General features: G+C 37.0%; 1 protein-coding gene across 1 annotated transcript; it reads right to left on the reverse strand.

The window, feature by feature from the left end:
* Positions 1-227: 227 nt before the first annotated feature.
* On the reverse strand, positions 228-20832 carry nampt2 (nicotinamide phosphoribosyltransferase 2). The gene is made up of 11 exons (XM_055185086.2): positions 20543-20832; positions 18579-18714; positions 17632-17735; positions 17374-17502; positions 15310-15468; positions 8897-9027; positions 6268-6493; positions 5600-5719; positions 2375-2515; positions 2103-2228; positions 228-1991 (listed from the first exon to the last, which is right to left on the reverse strand). Exons 1-11 carry the CDS (start codon positions 20591-20593, stop codon positions 1818-1820), a joined length of 1497 nt encoding a protein of 498 aa, XP_055041061.1. The 5' UTR covers positions 20594-20832; the 3' UTR covers positions 228-1817.
* Positions 20833-21242: the final 410 nt, after the last annotated feature.

Genomic DNA, 21242 nt, shown 5'->3' on the forward strand with positions numbered 1-21242 from the left:
CTTATGAAAAGGGGGGATCCAAGGCACTCCTCATATAACAAAAACTATACATTTTTATATTCTTATATATATGACGATTGCATTGGATCCCCCTTATCACGTTTTGTCTACCCCATACCAAAGACCACCTAACACATTTTTTCTAAAGTAATTTCTTCAGCTATTTTTGAGCACTTTTTATATTTTTTTCTGATATTCTATTAATTGAAAGGATGACATCTTACCAGTTAAGATAAGAAAGCTACATTTATTATCATATTTTTTCTGCTTGCTCGTCTTTTATTCAAAATATCACTTTTGTAAAATAAAAAAAGCAACAAGGCTAAAATCTCAAGCATTCAAACTACTATTAAGAATATTTACACAACAGTATGTATGCTATTTACTCAAAGCGAGATGATCATTACTTCATTATTATACATTATTATTAAGAGGTAGGCTTAACTGCTTCTACTTAGTTGTTTAGGGTTAAACAAGAAATGTGTAGTTTCCATCACAACAAGACGGTGACACAATAATCAATGTACACACTGTAATTAAACCCACTGCAGATCTTCCTCAGCATCAGCAATACAGGTGTCAAACATCATAGAAGCTTGACAGAAGAAAAGTAAGGGCAAACAGCAAAAAAGCAAAACATTGAACAATCATTAGTGTGAGTCACATAAAATATGAACAGTGTAACTGATAGGGAGAGACAATATTAAGTGTGAAAAATAAAGTGAGACCAGCACTGAGGTTTGAGTGGTTTAAGGCACCATCAGCAGCTGTAAAAAGACACAATATTGGAAGTCTCCGCTGTGTATTCTGTGCATTGCTGGTGGAAGTCTAATACCAACTAGATGAAAATAACACTATGTTCAATTCTCCTGAAACTACTATTATACTATATAGCTTTTTTTGTCGAAAAGGAACAAACCAAGTCAAACCCAGGACATGTTTGCATATTACCCAACAAAACAACTCAGTATTTTTAGAGTGTACTTAAGTAGGTTCATTACAAAATCAATTGGTAGTTTTCTGCAAAGAAGAATCGTTGTTACTAACAAAAAACATAGTGTTACTAACCTTTCACAAGCAACTTTACAATGAATTATGGAACATCAAGACACAGGTGCTTACATTTTCTATAAATAGACGTAGCTAAAAAAATAATTTTGTGCAGGACAAGATGCTTAAATACTATGCTTGCATTGGCATTATAGTTCATGAAATTCAAAACATGTGATAGGTCCTTCAAAAACTACTAAAACTATTGCAAGTTGATCCATTAAACCCCAAAACCTTCGAAAGGGAGACTGAAAGTGATTTCTAAATGCAATAATCCCTGTATTCATGCATAGCTATGTCTCAGTGTGCTTCATATGGAAGGATTAAAGGTCAGTATCATGTGCTTGACTTTACAGAAGCTTAAAGTTGGACGTTGGATCACCTCAAATTAAGATCTTTTATTTATCAATCTACTGTCAGGGTGACGGTTTAACGGACCAAAACTCTACCAAACCCTGTTGTCAGCCTACTCCTAAAACACATCTTTGTAGAAATGAAGCACCACGAAAGATATTTGGCATGTTACTAGATTTTTTTGTATCAAATAAAGACATAATTTTACTAGATCGAAAAGGAATTCAAAATTAAAAAAACCTGAGCAACCAAATTCAACATTTTTGCCTTAAAAATCTAAAAGTCAGATCAGCTGGTGACAACGTGATCTACAAATGACTAAAAGTCTGCGTACTACTGAGTGTTGTGTGTATTGGGTCAGTGGTTGGTCTGTAGGTGGCAGTGTTGATAACAGAGTGCATTCAATACATAACTTAATGCACACCATTCATTATGCGTTTCTGGTGGATATCCAGAGTATTTCCGTCGTCTTTATTGTGCTGGGCGGGGCTCAAATCCTCTTCCCAAAGCTGAGCAGCTTTCCGGACCTCATCCAGAGTGTATTCCTGTAGTATGGTCCCATTTTCAAACACAGTCACCAACATGTCCTAGAAGTTAAGATAATTGTAATGATGATCACTGCATCCTTCACCTTCAGATAAATAATATTTTTATGAACTATTTTGTTCAGAGAGCTTAAAGACCACATCTAATCTAACCTCATCTGGTTTGCCAACTCCTCTTTCCACCGTCTCTATGAAGCCATCTGAATTTCTTCTAAGACAGAGTCGACCTCGCTTGGATCCTTTAGATGGATCTGTGACTGGTTGCTTATAGACATCCATCTATACAAACATAAACACACAAATAAAGTAAATATGAATAAAATACATGTTGAAGGTTTACACAAACAAATAAACTTTTATGAATTATAATGTAATTTAAGTGTGTTAAACTAAAAAATTTTGAGGATGTAAAAACAACAACTTACGCCCTTGCCATCGGTCTCTACATAGCTACATTTGAAAGCACAGTTAAGCGTGTCTCTGTTTATCTTCTGCATCAGAGAGCTTCCACAACCATAAAACACATTCTCCGCACTCCAGCCTTCATCGCTTAGTTTCTCCAGAATCTGCATCAGACAAACAAACAGTAATACTGATCAGTGTACATCTCATTGTTTATCTGCAATAATCACTTTATATGTTCATAAGTAATTAGATGATGAATAAAATAACAGTTGATCATCAGAGGAAATCCAAAGATTTGAGGCCACTTGTGAACTTAATAATTGTTTAAAGGAACAGTATGTAAGAAATTTATATCAATTAATCATAAAATGGCCCTGATATGTCACTAGAAATTAAGAAATAATTCATGACAAATACTTATATCACTGACAACAGTCGTCTGGCCAGGATATTGTCATTTAAAAAGTGGAGTTGCAGCCCTCAACTGATGTTTATGTTGTCATTCTGTGTATTGGCCACCAGTTGTGACATTGCAGTACCAATTTTAGCCACAAGTTTTGTGATTGCAGTACCAGTTTTGACCACAATCCTACATACTGTTCCTTTAATACACTTATTTTATTACAGATCAGATTATCGGCATTAAACAAAGTACACTGTAAAAATCCAATTAATGAAATGTTGGACGGGCAAAAATATATAAGTTAAACCAATTTTTTTGTTTGAGCTAGTTGAGAAGACATATTATTTTAAGTCTAGATAAATCTGTGTTTAAAATATTAAATGAATGGTTATTTTCAAATCCAGTCAACATTCAGAATGGCTAGTGTTGACTGAACTAATTAAGACAAATCAGGTAAATATGTGGACTTATGACAGCTATGTTTCCTGACAACAAAATGCTCATAATATTACTGTTATTTGGTCACAAAATGTATTTGTAAGAGTTGTTCATGCGTGAATGTATGTGCTTAAAGTTTAAATATGCGGTCGGTTAATAAAGATAGCGTCTATTTAAAAATGTGCTCGGACACTTTCGGACGTAGATGAGCTCCATATGAGCTCCAGAAAATCACAGACACTTAAGCGCTCACACCCCGCCCAGCGCAGCCTCGCCTCGGCAAGCGCATCAGAAATGGACTGCTGGCTCTGATATCTCTGTGGCGTTTAAACGTGATTTAATTCATTTTAATTTCTCATACTTAACAATAAAAGGGTTATGTTTTAAATCATATTTTAGGATTGCACTTAATTGATATGGCTGTTGAGTGATGTTTCATATCTTTTACATTTGTTATAACCGGACTGCATGCGAATTTGAACTTCAGAGCTGAATGAGCGGGTGGAGAAATAGTCCCAATATCATAACAATCTTAAATAAAACTTCTGAATATACCCGTGTGTGTACCCGTGTGCGCGCGCGCCCCGCTCGCGCGTGTGTATGTACAGTATAGCCGTTTCTCAATATGCGTTCTTGTCTGTACTTGCAATCTTGTGGACTTGTGAAACATCATCAGTCGCGGCCCAAGTACTGTTCCAATTCAAAGTTCGCATCAAGCCCAAGTTCACATAAAATCCCCGGATGTGTTCTTGATCTGCCCATTTTATCGAGGATGCATCAGAGGAGACTTGTGTGGACTTATGACAGCGAAGTTTCCCAGAATGCATTTCGCGTCAGAAGTTCGTTCTTCCGAGTCTGAACTTGCAAGTCCGAACTAGGAAGGACACAAGTCCGAACTTGGCGTACTTGGTATTGAGAAACGGCTTATGTGCGTGAGTTTTTAATTTAAAATGTCTTAACTCGGAAGGATCTGAATCACAGGCCATTTGCCAGCGACAAGCGACGAGCTTGCCGCTGCGCCGAGCAAGGTGGGGCCAAAATAGACAAGAAGGCTATTTTATGCAAATGCTGAGCGACGCGACAAAGCTTCGAGGTCTGTGGCTCGAGTCGAAGAAAATAATTCAAGATGGCGGAAAATGCGTATATCTGTATATATCTGATTAGTTACTTAACAATACCTCTAAAGTGACTTTTTATACCGCTTATAGATACTAGCCAAGAAGCGCACATCAAGCGAGTGCGTGTCGCTCGGTGTTGCTCACTTTTGTAGCTAATGTGACTGTAGGGTAGCGGTACATTCACACGGTACAAAAGCGTTAACGCTTGACGGAAGGCTTGTCTGAAGCGTGGCCAACAGCCAATCACAGAGGCTGCAACACATGCACCGGTCTTCCATAAACGTAATTGGCTGGCTGTCTTAGGTTATCTGCATAAGGTGATCTGATTGGCTGACGCATGCGTTGCCGCTTAAAAAGTTGAAAAATGTTGAACTTCTGCTGCGAGCAATGGCAGTGACGCCGTGCAGACGGATCCACAATTTAGTTCGGCAACGCATGACGTCACCCATTAAAAGTGAATGGGAAGCGTTAACGCTTACGCCCCATGTGAATGTACCGTAAGACTTTTGCACAGTACTGTACATAACCGTGTAAGGTCTTTATACACCCTAAAAACATAATGAACTATTATGTTTTTATTACCTTAGAATAAGCTGTTTTCATCTACATACACCAGGAGTCCTCTTACATAGAAGTCACCATTTTGCTCTGGCATGCTTCTATAATAGCTGTAAAGGGACATACTGCTCTACAGAGTGCGTTTGTCATGTATGCTGCCTTTGGCGGCTACCGTAGCTTGTCTGGCCCTGTCCCAAATGGCACACTCTGGACTTGTGGACTTCCTCAGTGTCCACACTTTGATGACATCATGTAGTGCAGACCTTATTGACCCTTGACGAGAGTCCACAAAGGCACACCGGAGTCGTATTTTGTGTCAGACTCGACCGTCACGCCTGATGAGCACACCTCGGAGCATAAAAATAACAGATGGGACACCCTACGGACTCATAGACTAAGCAAGCATGGGCACTTTAAGGCCACGAAACCGAAAGTCCACATGAAGTGTGCCATTTGGGACAGGGCTTCTGTGTACTTCGAAAGGGAGGGGTGAACAGTGTACCGAGTCATTGGTTGCAATTCGCAACCTTACTGCTAGATGCCGCTAAAATCTACACAGTGCACCTTTAAATATTACTTTTATCCCTTCAAACTCAAAATGAATTTCGAATCCTAGATATTCAATGTGCTCTCAAATCTTTTGCACTCCACTTGATCAAAAGTTTACTGCAACAGTAAGCAATATTTTTGCTCTAAATGTCAATCAATTGATCTAAAGTCTAGTTTACCTCATTAATCGAGTTAAGATCAATCCCATCACCCTGGATAAGGCGCAAATATGACGGGAGCACCTTGTAGCCCATAGAGTTCAGAGAACTACCAAAGCACTCTTCCAAAATCTTCATCACCTAAAAGTAAATAGAGAGGAAAGTGAAAATTAAAAGGCAGCTAAAAGTATTAAAATGTTATTAATCTGAATTCACTTCATTATTTCATCTGTCAACGTTAGCATAGCAACAAACTAATCCAAAAGCCAAGTATGAAAAAGATAAATATTCTGGTGTGCTGCTTTCATATGGGAATCAAATAAATAAATGGATCTTATTCGATAAAATACAAGCTCTGTTATACAGAAAGCAGCTGTACCAGTACCAGATACTGTAATGCTAGAAAAACTTTTGGAGCTGTGGTACGCAAGCCTGTTCCTGGAAGACAGTTCCAACCGTACAAATGTGTGTGTTTCAAACACACCCGATTTAAAAATCAGCTTGTTAGTAGACAACTACAAAATCTGAATAGGTTGTGCAAGATAGAAAAAATATATCCTTGAAGGGATCCACCAGGAACAGGGCAGGGAACCACTGTTAAGTCAAGACAGACTTAATAATTTAAAAAACCTGCCTTACCTAGTAATCTGCTATTCATAAATGTTATTTGCTATGTAATAAACACCCACCTCTATGAGGGTCTCAGCGGGGTCCCCAGAGTCTGGGCGTATAATGAGGGCAGAATCTTCACTCCTCTCCATCACTTTCTCCTTCAGCTTATCGCCCCAGATGTGCTTACAAGCCTTAAAAATGTCATAGCTGTCGCTAACCACAGCTACAGGACCAGAGGGAAACTGGTCCAACAGACACTCAAATGCCTCCTTCTCTCGGTTCTTGCCCCAGGAGATGATAGTGCTACATAAACACAGAAAACAAAGTGTAACGATCTTTCTTCTGAGCAGGAATCATCAGTGACCCAGAAGTCTCACCCACTCTTGTTTAATTAAGGTTCCAGGTGTACAACAATGATGTACTGATTTCACATCAGTAAACAAGAATTAAAAGGACATAGTGAGTCATCAGCAATCAGCATCTAATAATCCCGTAGAGTTATAAAAAGATCAGTGATTCATAGAAAGTTCCGGTTGATTGAAATTGAGAATGTTGCAATGGTTGCAAAACTTAAATTGAACTTTGAAAGGGTGAGATGACATCACAGAAGCAGTCGTGTGATTTCAAACAACGAGCGTAGAGCTATATTGAGAAAAGCAACTGGAAAGACAAAAGATGCCGCAGCTGCGAGTTGTTTTCACGCACAGCTACTAACAGAATTAATTAGACTCAATAGAACAAATGCAAATTAACAGGTGTTCAGTCTCAACATGGATTTTCAAGACTTTCTCATCTCAGTTGTTTTTTTTATATTATTTATTGTGTTCAAGAAATTTGATTCTGTGGTCCAAATTATTTTATACATGGTTAATTTTTAATTTTTAAAGTTTGTTTAATAGTCTGACTAGTGTCTTACTGAACTCTGGAACAAATACCTTGTCGAAAAGAACAGATGTTTTGGTTTCCTAAAGACGAGGGAAGTACATATTTTACTCCGTAACGTTAGCTCAATGTAGTTTTTGATACGCTTTATATGAGTTGAATTAAGGTAATCTACTTGTTGTTTATTTGGCTTGTTATCAGAAATAAACTACTCTTAAAGGGTTTTGTTGATATTGATTCTTTGCGGAGTTTACTTGAAGTTAGTGTGTTGTGTACTGCTGAAACTGTCTATATCTTGACCCCAAAACATAAAGGTACATTTTTTAAATTGAGATTTATAAATCATATGAAAGTTGAATAAATACGCTTTCCATTGATGTGTGGTTTGTTGGTTGTATCTCTGCTAAATATTGTGCTGTCCTATTTGAAAATCCGGAATATGTGGGTGAAAAAAATCTAAATATTGAGAAAATCGCCTTTAAAGTTGTTCAGATGAAGTTCTTAGCAACTGCATCCACTCACAAAAATAAAGTTTTAATGTATTTACGGTAGGAAATTTACAAAAATATCTTCTGGGAACATGATCTCCTAATGATTTTTGGCATGAAAGAAAAATCGATAATTTCATACCCATGCGACTTGAGTTTTGTTGTCATCCGTTTAAATTATATTAAAGGATTAGTCAACTTTCTTAAAAACAATCCAGATAATTTACTCACAACCACGTCATCCAAAATGTTGATGTATTTCCCCGCCCAGTCGAGAAGAAACCATGTTCCTAAGGAAAACATTTCCGGATTTTTCTCGTTTTAATGGACTTTAATGGACCCCAACACTCAACAGTTTTAATGCAGTTTAAACGATCCCAAACGAGGCATAAAGGTCTTATCTAGCGAAATGATTGTCATTTTTGGCAAGAAAAATAAATATGCACTTTCAAAACACAACCTCTCGTCTTCCTCCGGCCGTGCGACGCGCCAGCGCGACCTCACGTAATTGCGTAATGCCGTGGAAAGGTCATGTGTTGCATATATGAAACGCACATTTGCGGACCATTTTAAACAATAATCTAACACAAAGACATTAATTAGTATAATTTGACATACAACAACGTCGGAACGGTCCTCTTTCTCCACACTTGTAAACACTGGGGCGTAGTTTCGCACACGTCATCCGTGACCTCTTGACGTGATGACGTATTACGTGAGGTCGTGCTGGCGCATCACAGGACCGGAGATAGACGAGAAGTTGTGGTTTAAAAGTGCATATTTTTTATTTATCGTTTCACTAGATAAGACCCTTATGCCTCGATCTTTTAGAGTCCTTTGAAACAGCAATTTTAAACAGCATTAAAACTGTTAAATGTTAGGGTCCATTAAAGTCCATCAAAATGAGAAAAATCCAGGAATATTCCCCTCAAAACACACAATTTCTTCTCGACTGAACAAAGAAAGACACCAACACCCTGGATGACATGGTGGTGAGCAAACCATCTGGATTTCTCCAAGAAAATGGACTTACCCTTTAAGCCTTAAAGTTAATGCATAATTAACGGTGTGGCCACTTGAGTGACGAGTGAACTGCCACTGCTGTCACTACAGTCGAGCTAGGTGGGCATGGTTTCAGCAATCAGTCACGTCAGCCTCAGCCCACCTCTTTACCCATTTTCGTTTATCCGCGAGTGACTCGCGGTGACGTGCGGCCAAGATGGCGATGGCACACACCGCTTCAAAAAAGCTCTTCACAAACCTATGGGTGACGTCACAGACACTACATCCATATTTTTTACAGTCTATGGTTTCCACAGGTATGTATGCGTTTTACCTGTGCTCTGCTGCAGGTATAGAGAATCCAGCCATAGGGCATCCATAGTATCGCTGTGCCATCAGTAGACCTGCTACTGTATCTGTGCTGCAGAAATTCACCAGATGAGCAGCTCCACCTAGCGCTGCTGACTAGTTCAATAGACAAACAGAAATAACAAAGCCCAATTAGATAATTATTTGAGTTTATGAGCCACTGAACATTTTAAATGCCAAATCCATGGTTCCTAAAGCTTGTAGAGCAATGTTTTAAGTCAATAATTAAAACTAGTCACTCCTCATTATGTTGGTAAGATAAGTAGCTTTTAAGAAAACCATAAAGTACCATGTTGAGTCAATTGTGTGCCCATTCAAGTCCAATAACACATTTTATATATTGTGCTAATTAAATGCTCAAGTTATTAACTGTGTGCAAGTTCTGGGGATGCTCTGAAAAGCAGATGTGAAATCTTTTTAGCCCCCTGAGGAGTTGGGAAAAGGTCTGCCAATATTTCTTGTAATATTATGAAGTGTATATAGATGGATTATGTGAAGTCTTTTAATTGAAGAACTGGGCTTGATATTATCCGAAAGAAATTAAATCTGTATTAAACCCCTGTTGTTTTATGCAATGAGGCTTTAGTTTGTCGCTGTGACTGACTGCAGCAAGGGTCTAGGGATTTCTTGTAATTGTAACTACATTAGAAAGGACACAACAGCGTATATGGCAGCTTGTTGTTGTAATCTTGGCTTATCAGACATACAGAGGAACACACATAGACATTATTAAATAATAATACAGACTAACCATAAAACTACTAGTGTTGCGCGATATGCCCCATATAGTGAGATCATCAGCCTGTGAGATCACCGATAAACAATAGCATCAGAGGCAGGGCAATAATTTACTCATTGGTTACTCATTTATGACAAGGCACTGGATTGGTAGATAAAAACATACCTTACAAAAACATTACTTATATACTTTAAAATATGTCAGCTGTTTTTAGTTAGGACAGTTTAAACAAGGATTTTATTCTTGGACTGGACTTAAGCCCTGTCCGGGAAGCCATCCCATATGTTGCTTCCAAGGGATTACATCACCATAAAGTCCACAAATTAAAACGAAGCCAGTCACTCGACATATCCAGGCCATAAACAGACAAACACTAGACAGCAACTCACAAGCAAAACCCTAAAACAGGATTAAAAGTCATACAGGTTTATAAATTCCAGTGAAACATCTCTATAAAAGCATTAAAATTCATCACCGCTCTGGTCCAGATCAGGAGAGTTATGACGGAAACCGCAGGAGTCAGAGGCATTAAACTCTGCATGGCATCATTAATCTCCTCCTAAAGCCATCATTAATCCAGTCAGCCATAACCTAGAAAATACACTATCAATATCCCACTGTCCCTAGTGAAGACTTGCTAGCTTCACACCGCATGATTCAGTCTGTTTTCTACTCGGGGAGCAGCACTTTAGGCTTTCTAAAATCCCATACTGATGTTCTCCTCTAATTCATATTGCTTTTTCAAACAGCATTTCTCAAACGTTATTGCACTCGTTGTCACTATAAAGATATACAGAAACATAACATCTTATATGAACTCCAGCAATCAGACAGGCTTAAACACACACACGCACACGCGCGCATGCACACACGCATGCACACAACAGCAATAACACTGACAATTGGCTGAGAAATATCTCATAAACTCATAAAATGAGCTCTGATTACGACAACCAGATGTCCTTTTATATCATGAGATGGTAATGTTTATCCAGTTATTTCAGTTATGTGTAAAGATCGGCAGGGCGATCTTTAGATTTTTAGTTCGGCAGTTAAAGCTGCTATAAAAAAGTTCAGCTAGAAATGTAAAATAAAAAGTAGAGATGCACCGATATATCGGTTAATAATTTGTATCGGTCCGTAAAATGTTTTTAAATGTACGCAAAAATTCAAGAAAACCTAAAACCACTCTTACGCAATAATCATGTACGCTATATTCAAATACTAGGCTATAATTATAATGTTTATAATAATTATAATCTTTTCTATATTATATATTATTATACATGATATTTATTATTATTATATTAACCAAACTCGCGATATCGGCATCGCTATAGGCAGATATCACTTAATAACATTTACAAATGTAATATATAATAAAAATATTATTATATTATAAGTAAGGGATAATGTGGGCAGCCGGTAGTTATCGGGAAATAAGCCCCGACAGTGTGATCAGGACCCAACGCGAAGCCGCTTATTACACGGCTACTTGCTACATAAGAAAAAAACTGGACATGAATATGAATTTGAAACATTTTATTGGCATATTTGTTTTAAATTAACATTTTTATCCTTTATCCTAGAAGTTTTAATGCCCATTCTGTATTTTTTGTGTGTTGGCTTCGTAGCTGTGCTCTATTTTGTCAAGTTCAGTCTCAGTAAGCTCTCTGTGTCTTGTCGTTTTTCGTTCTTCTATCCACTTTTTAAATGTTTTGTTTTTTCCGTACATGTTAAAATAAATGTCAAAATTTTCCATTCTTAATTGCGGTTATCCAGTTTTTGTCACAAGATGGCACCAAACAGTAATCTTTGTTGGCGCGGAGGGATTTTAAACATACAAATAGTACCGGCTATGCGTTATTACTTTGGAGCGGTTATTATTTGAAAAGAACGAACCTGCAAATTTCTCAACTGACCAATCAGAATCAAGCATTCCAGAGAGCCGTGTAATAAGTTTAAAATAACAACTTTAAATGTAATATTGATGCATCTGATAAAAAGCTAGAAAAATTAGTACAGTACAGTATAGATGATACTTAAACTAACCCATGCTGTGCAACGCTAACATGATATTCTTCAATTGTGCTGTTTATAAAGCAGATAAAGAGACATAGATACAGCACCAGAAGTGAAGAGAAGCCTCTTGAAAAATATCCTGCCAGGTCACAATTTATTTATAGTGAAAGCAGATGCAATCCCTCATTTGACACCGTCATATAAGAAAGATAGAGAAGGAGCACTGTCATTTTTATTGCCCATGCCAGAATACACCACTGACTCTTTTTGACGACTGTCTAGCACAGTAACAGACAAACATTTCAAACTATTTTTGCACTTGAGTTGTCTACTGTATAAGCTTATTCACACAGAACTTGGGTCCCAGAAAATTTCCGTAAAATTGGCAGAGACCCTTCTGTGTGAACACCAACACGTTCTGTAAATGTTCTGGGATCGCTCCCGTAAAGGGGACCGCGTAACATTGCCTTAACATTTACGGAAAGCTTTCTGTGTGAACAAATGGCAGAAACAATGCCATAAGGGGCATGCTGTAGTGAGGACATCTGGGGCGATCGTTCAGCTCTTTGACACGATGCAGATTAACATTCACAATGAGAAATATCTGCAAGCTGGACTGAAACAGAGATCAAGGAGCTCCTTATGGTCCATGCTGAAGCTGAAATCATTCACCAGCATAATAGAACAGCGCATCAAACGCTCCTCATGATCTTATCATAAACAAAAATGCACGTGCATGGTTTCGCGCGAGAGAAAACACGAATTATAAGCAAACTTCAGACACTGCAGAGTCTGGCAGTGTGAATGAACCAAAATCAAACAATGTCAGACAAATCCCGAACGCATTATCCATAATTTCTGTGTGAAAAGGGCTTATTAATGACTTATAAATAATTGAGAATAATCAAGAAAAACTGATTGCCTTTCTGCACGCTTGTGCTTTATAAAATATTCAGCGCTATAAGAAAAGATTCAGAGCATAACAGCTCCCTGAGCTCAAGTCAGGTCTACTGTAGCTTCACCCGACTATTAGCACTTTGATTCAAAGAAATGTACATTAGTGTACCTTTAACCAGTCTCACATAGGCACAAAACAGACAGATGCTTAAAGAAATAGTCTACTAATTTTCAATATTAAAATATGTTATTACCTTAACTAAGAATTGTAGATACATCCCTCTATCATCTGTGTGCGTGCACGTAGACGCTGGAGCGCGCTGCGAAGCTTCGATAGCATTTAGCTTAGCCCCATTCATTCAATTGTACCATTTAGAGATAAAGTTAGAAGTGACCAAACACATCAACGTTTTTCCTATTTAAGACAAGTAGTTATATGAGCAAGTTTGGTGGTACAAAATAAAACGTAGCGCTTTTCTAAGCGGATTTAAAAGAGGAACTATATTTTATGGCGTAATAGCACTTTTGGGAGTACTTCGACTCGCCTGAAAAGTCCGCTCCCCTTCTCACTCTCATAATGGGAGAGGGAGGGTGTTACTGCGCCGAGTCCAAGTACTCCCAAAAGTGCTATTACGCCATAAAATATAGTCACTCACCAGAGAGGGTTATGTCACACTTTATAAGAATCCAGTGGTGTCATTACACACAAACATTCACAAAGATCTGCACTCAGCGTACGCAGAGTACGTAGAGTTAAAGGTAGCGGGGTATACTTTCACTTTGCGTGTCTGTCTCGCTGGCGCACGTGTCTGCATAGTGAGCTGCGTACTCGCGCTCTCTCTCACGTGCGCGCGCATTTAAGTCAATGAGTTCAGTATGAAGCCGCAGATATCTTAGCCTATACTACTGCAAAGGGCTTTATTACCCACGCTTTTATAAAACAGTACAAACGCATTTGAGCAGAAACACGATAAAGATTTGCATGTGAAAAGTGAACGTCTAGAGAAGAGATAAAGAGCTACTTCAAACTATAGCTGTCACATTAATAATCTGATTTCTATTAAATAGTATTAACTCGGACTGCATGTTTATAGATATATTCATAGATGTAGAGTAATGAGAGAAGAGTAAGGCACCGTCTTTGTAAAAGTACTAACTCTGGGATTTTAAGTATTTCTAATAGCTAATAAATGAATGGCAAACACACAACTGTTACAACACTGCTTATTCAATGTACAACAAACGGATAATAAAAAAAAAATAATAATAATGTTACTAAATTCTGAACAAAAAGTAATTCAAAATAGTCTTGTATCGTGATGCGCATCGTATCGGGATACGTATCGTATCGGGGAATTGTTGGCGATACACAGCCCTAATTTAGACTAGCCTCATTCATTCCTATGGCTCCAAACAAAAGTTTTATTTTGTGCCACCATACTTACTCGTGTAACTACTTATGTAGCAGTCTTTAAATAGGGAAAACATAGAAGTGTTTGGTGGCTTCTAAATTCATCCCTGTTTGGATCCTAAGGAATGAATGGGGCTAGGCTAAATGCTAACACATTCACGAGGCACGTATAAAGATTAAAGTGCACGCATTGAAAAAAGATAGGTATGTATTAATTTGTCTAAGTTGAGGTAAGAACATAGTAAAATATTAAAAAAGTGGTGTCTTCCTTTAAAAGCACTGTATATGGTAATGAAGAAATTGTCATTGCCTGTCTGTATTCATGACTTTTAAAAGGTCAAGTCTTTTTGATGAAATGGATCGGCCTTGTCTCATAACGAATCAATTTTCTGCTTTCACCAAATAATGTCTGATTTTATTGGCCCCAGATGACCGTATACTTGACAAGCACTGAGTATAAAATAAAAGTACAGTCGTTTCAAGCTTTGATTTCAAGTTCAATGTTAAAAAAAGAACAGCGGTAGACACTAAAATAACACCAGATGCACTTTCTGTTTTACTTCAAAGATATTTCAGTCCTTTGGAGACTAAATGCGATGAACATCTATAGGAGTAACAGCTTCAGGGCAATACAGTGTTATATAATCTATATCAGTCCTTATGAAATTTCACATTAGATGTTTTGTGACAAACAAAAAAATAAGACTTAACATCCTTTAGGATTAAATGAATTATAATTGGTGACCGTGGTGGTACAATAATGGAAAATTACATGGTTAAACCATGGTACTTTCATATATGATGCTTTAATATAAGGGATAATGTATAGGCAGCCAGTTTTTATCGCAGAAATAAGCCCCAACAATGTGATCAGGACCTGACGCGAAGTGTCTTGTATCACACTGAAGGGGTTTATTTCGCAATAAAAACCTGTTTGTACATTATCCCGCTCATTACACAGCTATTTACCTCACAAGTAAGGTAAGGAACATAATTGATATGAATATATTGATTTGAAATATTTTATTTGCTTTTAACGAAAAGGAAGGAAGGAAAACCTGTTTACTTTCCTTTTTTGTGTAATATTAAACAGTACCTGTCAAAATTATTTGCAGCCATGTTTCAGGCGGTTGTTATCTCGGAATAACATTACTTGGAATGTCACTACTGGCCAATCAGAATCATGCATTTAAGAGCGCAGTGTAATATGTATATATCATAGCACTTATGTGAAAATGCTTATGCAACAACATCCCAAATGGAAATGATAAATGTAAGAAAGCGGAATAATTAGTCAACCATGTCATACCTCTTGTGAAGACACGCCTCTGTAGCCAAAATCATGCAGCATGATGTCCAGACCCTCCAAGCTCCCTGATGTGGCCTTCAGGTGCTTGGCCAGAATCTTTTTGAACTCCCTGGAGATTGTTGCCACGGTGATGGGGTACCACATTTGAACCAGCATAGTCTGTGGAGAGAAAGCCACATGCACGTCAGAGAGCGCACTGTTTAACATATAACATAGAATTTTAAGTTGCCCATGCAACTGACATAGGACATTGGAAATGTTAACATTCACAAATAACTATACAATAACAAAGGTAATGCTTTTTTTTTTAAAAAAGGCCTGGGTTTTCTCCAGTCAAGGCATCAAAATGCAAACAGACATGTTTTCATGATGAAAGCTGACAGAATGCAAATAATAAGTTACTTAATTTAAAATAAAACCAAGCTGACAGCATAATCTCTAGGTGTAGCAAAGAGGTTTTGCCTAAACAGTTTATGACCTTTCCCATATTAAACAAATTATTTTAAACATCTACATCTTTTTGGCTTATTAAGCTTAAACCTAACAGTCAACATTAAGTAAAAAATTAAGTAAAATTTCTTGACAATACAATTTATGAAATTGCTAATCAGATGACATATTAACTATTTTCTGTATTAAAGGTGCATTTTGTAACTTTAAGAAGAATCTCTTGACAGAAATGCAATATAATATACATAACTATTTATCATTGGTGTATAAAGACCTTACATAATGAACTGTATTGTTTTTATTACCTTAGAATTAACCCTTTTATATCCATCCATCGCGGGTCTCCTTACATGGAAGTCAACTCATGTTTCTAAAGTATCCCTAAACAGACAAACTTTTCTACAGAGCGTGTTTCGTCCCTATGTTATCTTAGACAGTGACATGTTTGTCCTGTGGTGGCTACCATATGCGTTATAAAATTGAGGGGTGAGCTGTTGGTTGCAATTAGCAATCTTACCACTAGGCTCTTACACACCCCCTTTAAATAATAAACTATAATAAATATGTCAGCACATGAAACATTTAAATTAAAATAAATTCGTACACATATCCACATTTATGGATATAAATAATTAATAATTAAAATAATTTTTTTTACGTTTTTTTTTGTGATACGCTAAATATTTTAATGGCACAATCTAATTTTTATTAAACACAATAATTAATAAAAACTATGAAAATACAGATCCAAAGTTTGTGTGGCAATATGCTTAAATACCAATAGATACTGATAGTTTAGTTTTAAATTATGTCTTAAAATCGTACATTTTCCGAAATTCTGTTGTCATTGTTATCAAAATAATCCCACAGTATGAGTTCTGATGTGTTTTTCCACCCCTTTTCCACCCCTTGCCAGGATATACTTTTTACTAATCATCGACTATTTTTAAACAATCGGCCGATTGTGGGAAAAATGCTTTTATCTGCCAATACTAATTATAGGCCGATCTAATGGTATACCCCAACAAAACAAACTATACAAGATATTTAAATTACACATTTTATTAGGTTCATAATAAGTCTCTACATAATGACAATAATAACATGTATTATTGTTGCTCAGTCTGCAGGGTAGAAAGGCCACGTCAGTACCTAATGACCTCAAATCCTCATTCACCCCAAACACATTGTCCAAATTTCCCTCTTTTATTCTGTAACCTGCTTCAGCTTCCAGAAGTGTGCTGGAAATCAAAGCCTGCTGTCCTTCTGAACAACACTGGCAGAATCATCTGATATAAAGTATGTGCCACACCATCAGGTTTTTAAACCATGCTTATTCATGAGAGGTCTTTCGTGGATTTAGCAGAAATTTTATCCAAAGCAATCACATCCAATGCTGGTGTCATGCTTTACCAATTTGGATAAAAGCATCCACACATGTAAATAATATTAGTGAAGCCGAATTGAAATGACTTGGCTATGCAGTTTAGAAAATAGTCACATTTTTCCATTGATCATTCATTACTTGGGGTTTGCGTATGTTACTTTTGTATTTTTTTTGTAAATTATGCACATTGGATGTCTGTAAAAAAAAAAGATGAAATGGGACAATACCTCAATATAATTGGTAAGCCAGAAGAAATCTGGATCGGTATTCTCCACAGTAAAGAGAACGTTCCCTCTAGGAATGATCTTCCCCTCGGGAACTGCTTTGATACGGATTGGAAGACGGCCATCAAATTTCTAATAATACAATTAAGAAAAGGAAAAATACAGGTGGTTAATACTCTGTGCATTCATCTCCAGAACAATGCAGACTTTAAAGTCATACATTCATCTTTTGCTTAAGAAAGTAAGAACTTCGGCCAGTACCTCTAAAACTTTCCGCCATCCTTCTTCATTGAACACTGTCTGTTTAAAGTGCATCTGATAAAAGACTTTAGCCTCTTGGATCTTCTCCTCTGTGACAACTTGACCTGCAAGATCATTTTTAAACTTTGAGGACTAGGGCTGCAAAATATATAGAAATTGTTGAAATAGCGCAAATGTGCACACAGCAAAATGCATATTGCAAAGGTAAGCAATAACTAAATTATTTAATACTTTCAAAAAGTAACGTATAGTCAAAATTTTAGGTGGGTGCAGATAGCAGAGAGATAAGAGAGTGATGCTTTCTTTTTCCCAGAAAGAATGTGAAACATATGTATGTTATTTTAAGTTTTTTAAAAATATAATTGATTTTACAAACGTAAACATTATTGAACTTTTCTATATTGCATATCATATAAAGCATTTTTAAGCAAGATATAACATATCGCATTTTGCGTGCAGCCCTATTGAGGAAAATCCACATAACATCACCTGACAATGATGCTAGTTGCTCATTCTTAAAACCAAACTTTTCCACGAAATCATTTTCCTCTGTCATGGAAAACAAACGAATAGCTTAAGGGGAATTAACCTTGTGTAACAGTAATGCTTATTTGCCTCCGGGACAATAACATTATGTAATTTTTTCTTATTATGAAATTTCCTCACAAAGGTTTACCCGTGTTTGTGGGCACATGTTTCAAAAATGACATGAGATTTAAACTTGCATAAAGAAACATGTTAAAACTTTTAAACTCCTTACAATTGGTATACAAGTTTTTTTAAATGAAAGGTTTCCTATTAGCCAATTAGATTAGTGACATCGTGTTAATGTTCATGAACATCTAATTCATACTGATCTAGTCACAAACACCAAAACAAACAGCATGCGCAAATTGCGCATATGGGCCATGTAAGACTTTATACAAGCATAAAAGCATGGGAGTTACCTGCGAGGTATTTCTTCAGGAGATACTGCAAGCCAAAAAACACCACCTCATTGAACTGGCCCCCCTTTTTGCGTCGGCACTCAAAGTAGGAATAAACCTTACTGATACCTGGAGGATATTGCTTGTAGTGAGTAATCTGTAAAAAAAAGGTAATGGAAAGGATTATCACAACTGAATACACACTTACATTTACTGCAGTATTAAAAGATTTTAGAAACCTACCCATGATGTCATGTAATAAAATGAATTGTATGTGGAATGTACAAATGCACAACTTCCACAGAAATGGGTGTATGGATCTTTAAGTATTTTAAAGTCTTGCCAAGAACACTGATACTACCAGGCTAAAGCTTGGGCGACACATTGTCTTGCTTTACAAGCTCAAATCTGCCATTATATTTAATTGGAAGCAAATTTGGTACAAATCACATCAGCAAAGTCAGCAAACCAACATATGGCTTTGATCATCAAAACAAAGAAGAGTAAACTCCAAGATCTACTCAAGGGTCACAAAGGCCAATGTGCCATTCCACTAGTTTGACTGGTCAGCATATACATACTCTATAAACAGGACAACCCTGAAAATCTATTATAAAGTATTGTTTATGTAGATTGCTAGAAAATAGAAATTTCCATATAGTTTATTAGAAATGGATAGACAATGTTTTAAGAAAAATGTGTATAGCCAAACTTGAGAATCTTTAATTACATACCCAAGACAAAAACAGATTTACCTACTAGATGAACATCTGGTGTAACCTGTTAAACAGGATATATATAGATAGCGTTTCTATAGTATATGCCACTAGAGGAAAGTTAATGTATTGGGGTTGATGAGTGGTAACTAAGAAGAATTACCTGTACTGTAAAATAAAATAAAATAAAAACATCATGTTGGAGCGAAGAATTTCCCTAACACTTTAAGAGTAGAGGTTTTCTTTCCGTTATATATTATCCCCATACCTTTTATACCCAATTCTATAGGGTTGGGTGGGTTAGCATGGATCCAGAGGGGATTTGGGAGTGGATGTTATGTCAAGGGTCAAAGACCAGTGAAACCCAACCATTCTTACGCAACCTAGAAATGTTGATGATCACAATGGTATTTGCAAGATAGCGGTTTACCATAGTAAAATATTTGTGTGCCTGTTGCAAAGATTAAAGAACACCTGGTTAATTTAACCAATTTTCTAACTTTGGTTTTCTTTTAAAACTATATAACCACATTAACATAAGCATTAAAAGTATTTTCATCGTTTTATTTCTGTAGCCTACGCAATAAAAATTGATATCAAACAATAATTTATGAAAAACACTAACAATTTAAAAGTAATGAAAAAGCACTTTATTAACGTTCACTATACTTTTAGAATAATAGTTTGCTGTCTGTTTTTGTGTATTTAGCCATGTATGTTTAACTATGTATCTACTAGATAAAGAGAGAATCTGAAAACAACAAATAAGCTTCGATTTATACAGTGCGTTTGATTCATGCAGGCGCTGCGCAGATTAAATGGTCTATGACATCACAGTACCGCGAGCACGATTAGGAAGCTAGGCTTCCAAGAGCTCTCGCGGTATTATGACTTTATATGCCGGACTGTCTGCCTAGCGTCGCATGAATTCGAACGCGCGAAGCTACGTCGGCCAGCTTCAGTTTTCATTCCGCACAAGCACCTCCCCCCTGTATCCGTGTTCAATGAGTGGGGCATTTAAAACGACCCTGAGCCCACACCAATGCCCTCTATAAAGGGCAAGAAACTCCAGTGGTTGCCATACGAATATATGTAAGTAAACACGAACAGGTTTCATTTAACTACCTTTTAATTCACGAGATGGAAGCTGCTTTAATCTGCACATTCATGTCACGACTAAACCACAACAGCGACTGTCATGATACAGAAAGCTCTATATAGGTCCTGTGTGTTTCTGTTGAAGCACACATGTAAACAGATGAATCTTACCTTATATGAGTCCGTCGCAAGTAAGAGATTGAAATCCTGTGCTGCCATCATCAAGGACAAAGTAAAAGCGAAAGCCTGTCGCTCCGCTCTAGTATTTAGGTGATCCGAGCCACGTGACAGCGGGGCTGGGAAGGCTAACTAAAACCCCCTCTTTTCAAAACCTTTCGGGTAAGCCCGGATAAAATGTATTGAAATACGATCTCTTCAATATCTTGTGTAAGCGAGTCTGCGCACGGATAGCTCGCATCGTATGGTATCAGACACAACGGGGCGTTCGGGGGCGGAGTCAGTGTGGACGTATGAAAGATACGCGGGTTCACGTTGGGTGACGCATAGATAGGCGGAGTCAAAAACATTAGCGCCTCTTTTCTCTGGAAATTAAAGCGATGATGGGAAGCCTGTTGCATTCAAGGGCCAAAGTTTCGTTTTCTCGTAAAGAGTTTCATACTACCTGTATTGTTTACATATACTTTTAGTTTTGCTTTTAAGATAACATGAAAGCAAAACTAGAAGGGGCGTTTTGCCGGACAGGGTTTATAGTCCAGACTAAAATGCATGTTTGAGCTGCCTTAATTTTAATAATCTTGCACATATCTTACCATAAATCATTGCCATTGTTTTGTCTCAAGATACACACCAGTATTTGTTTTTGTAAGGTTTGTTTGTAAAAAAAAACTACTTAAATGTCCTAATATAATTA

Source organism: Misgurnus anguillicaudatus, chromosome 14 (assembly GCF_027580225.2).
Source record: "Misgurnus anguillicaudatus chromosome 14, ASM2758022v2, whole genome shotgun sequence".
Taxonomy (NCBI): Eukaryota; Metazoa; Chordata; class Actinopteri; order Cypriniformes; family Cobitidae; genus Misgurnus; species Misgurnus anguillicaudatus.

Bases quoted from the DNA above. Each gene is read 5' to 3' on its own strand.
- nampt2 (XM_055185086.2), bottom strand. From the start codon at position 20,593: ATGATGGCAGCACAGGATTTCAATCTCTTACTTGCGACGGACTCATAT. The intron at 18,715-20,542 runs GTAAGATTCATC...TTTTTTTTACAG, and splicing joins TTGCGACGGACTCATATAAG to ATTACTCACTACAAGCAATA. The intron at 9,028-15,309 runs GTATGACATGGT...CTATTGAACTAG, and splicing joins GAGGCGTGTCTTCACAAGAG to TCAGCAGCGCTAGGTGGAGC.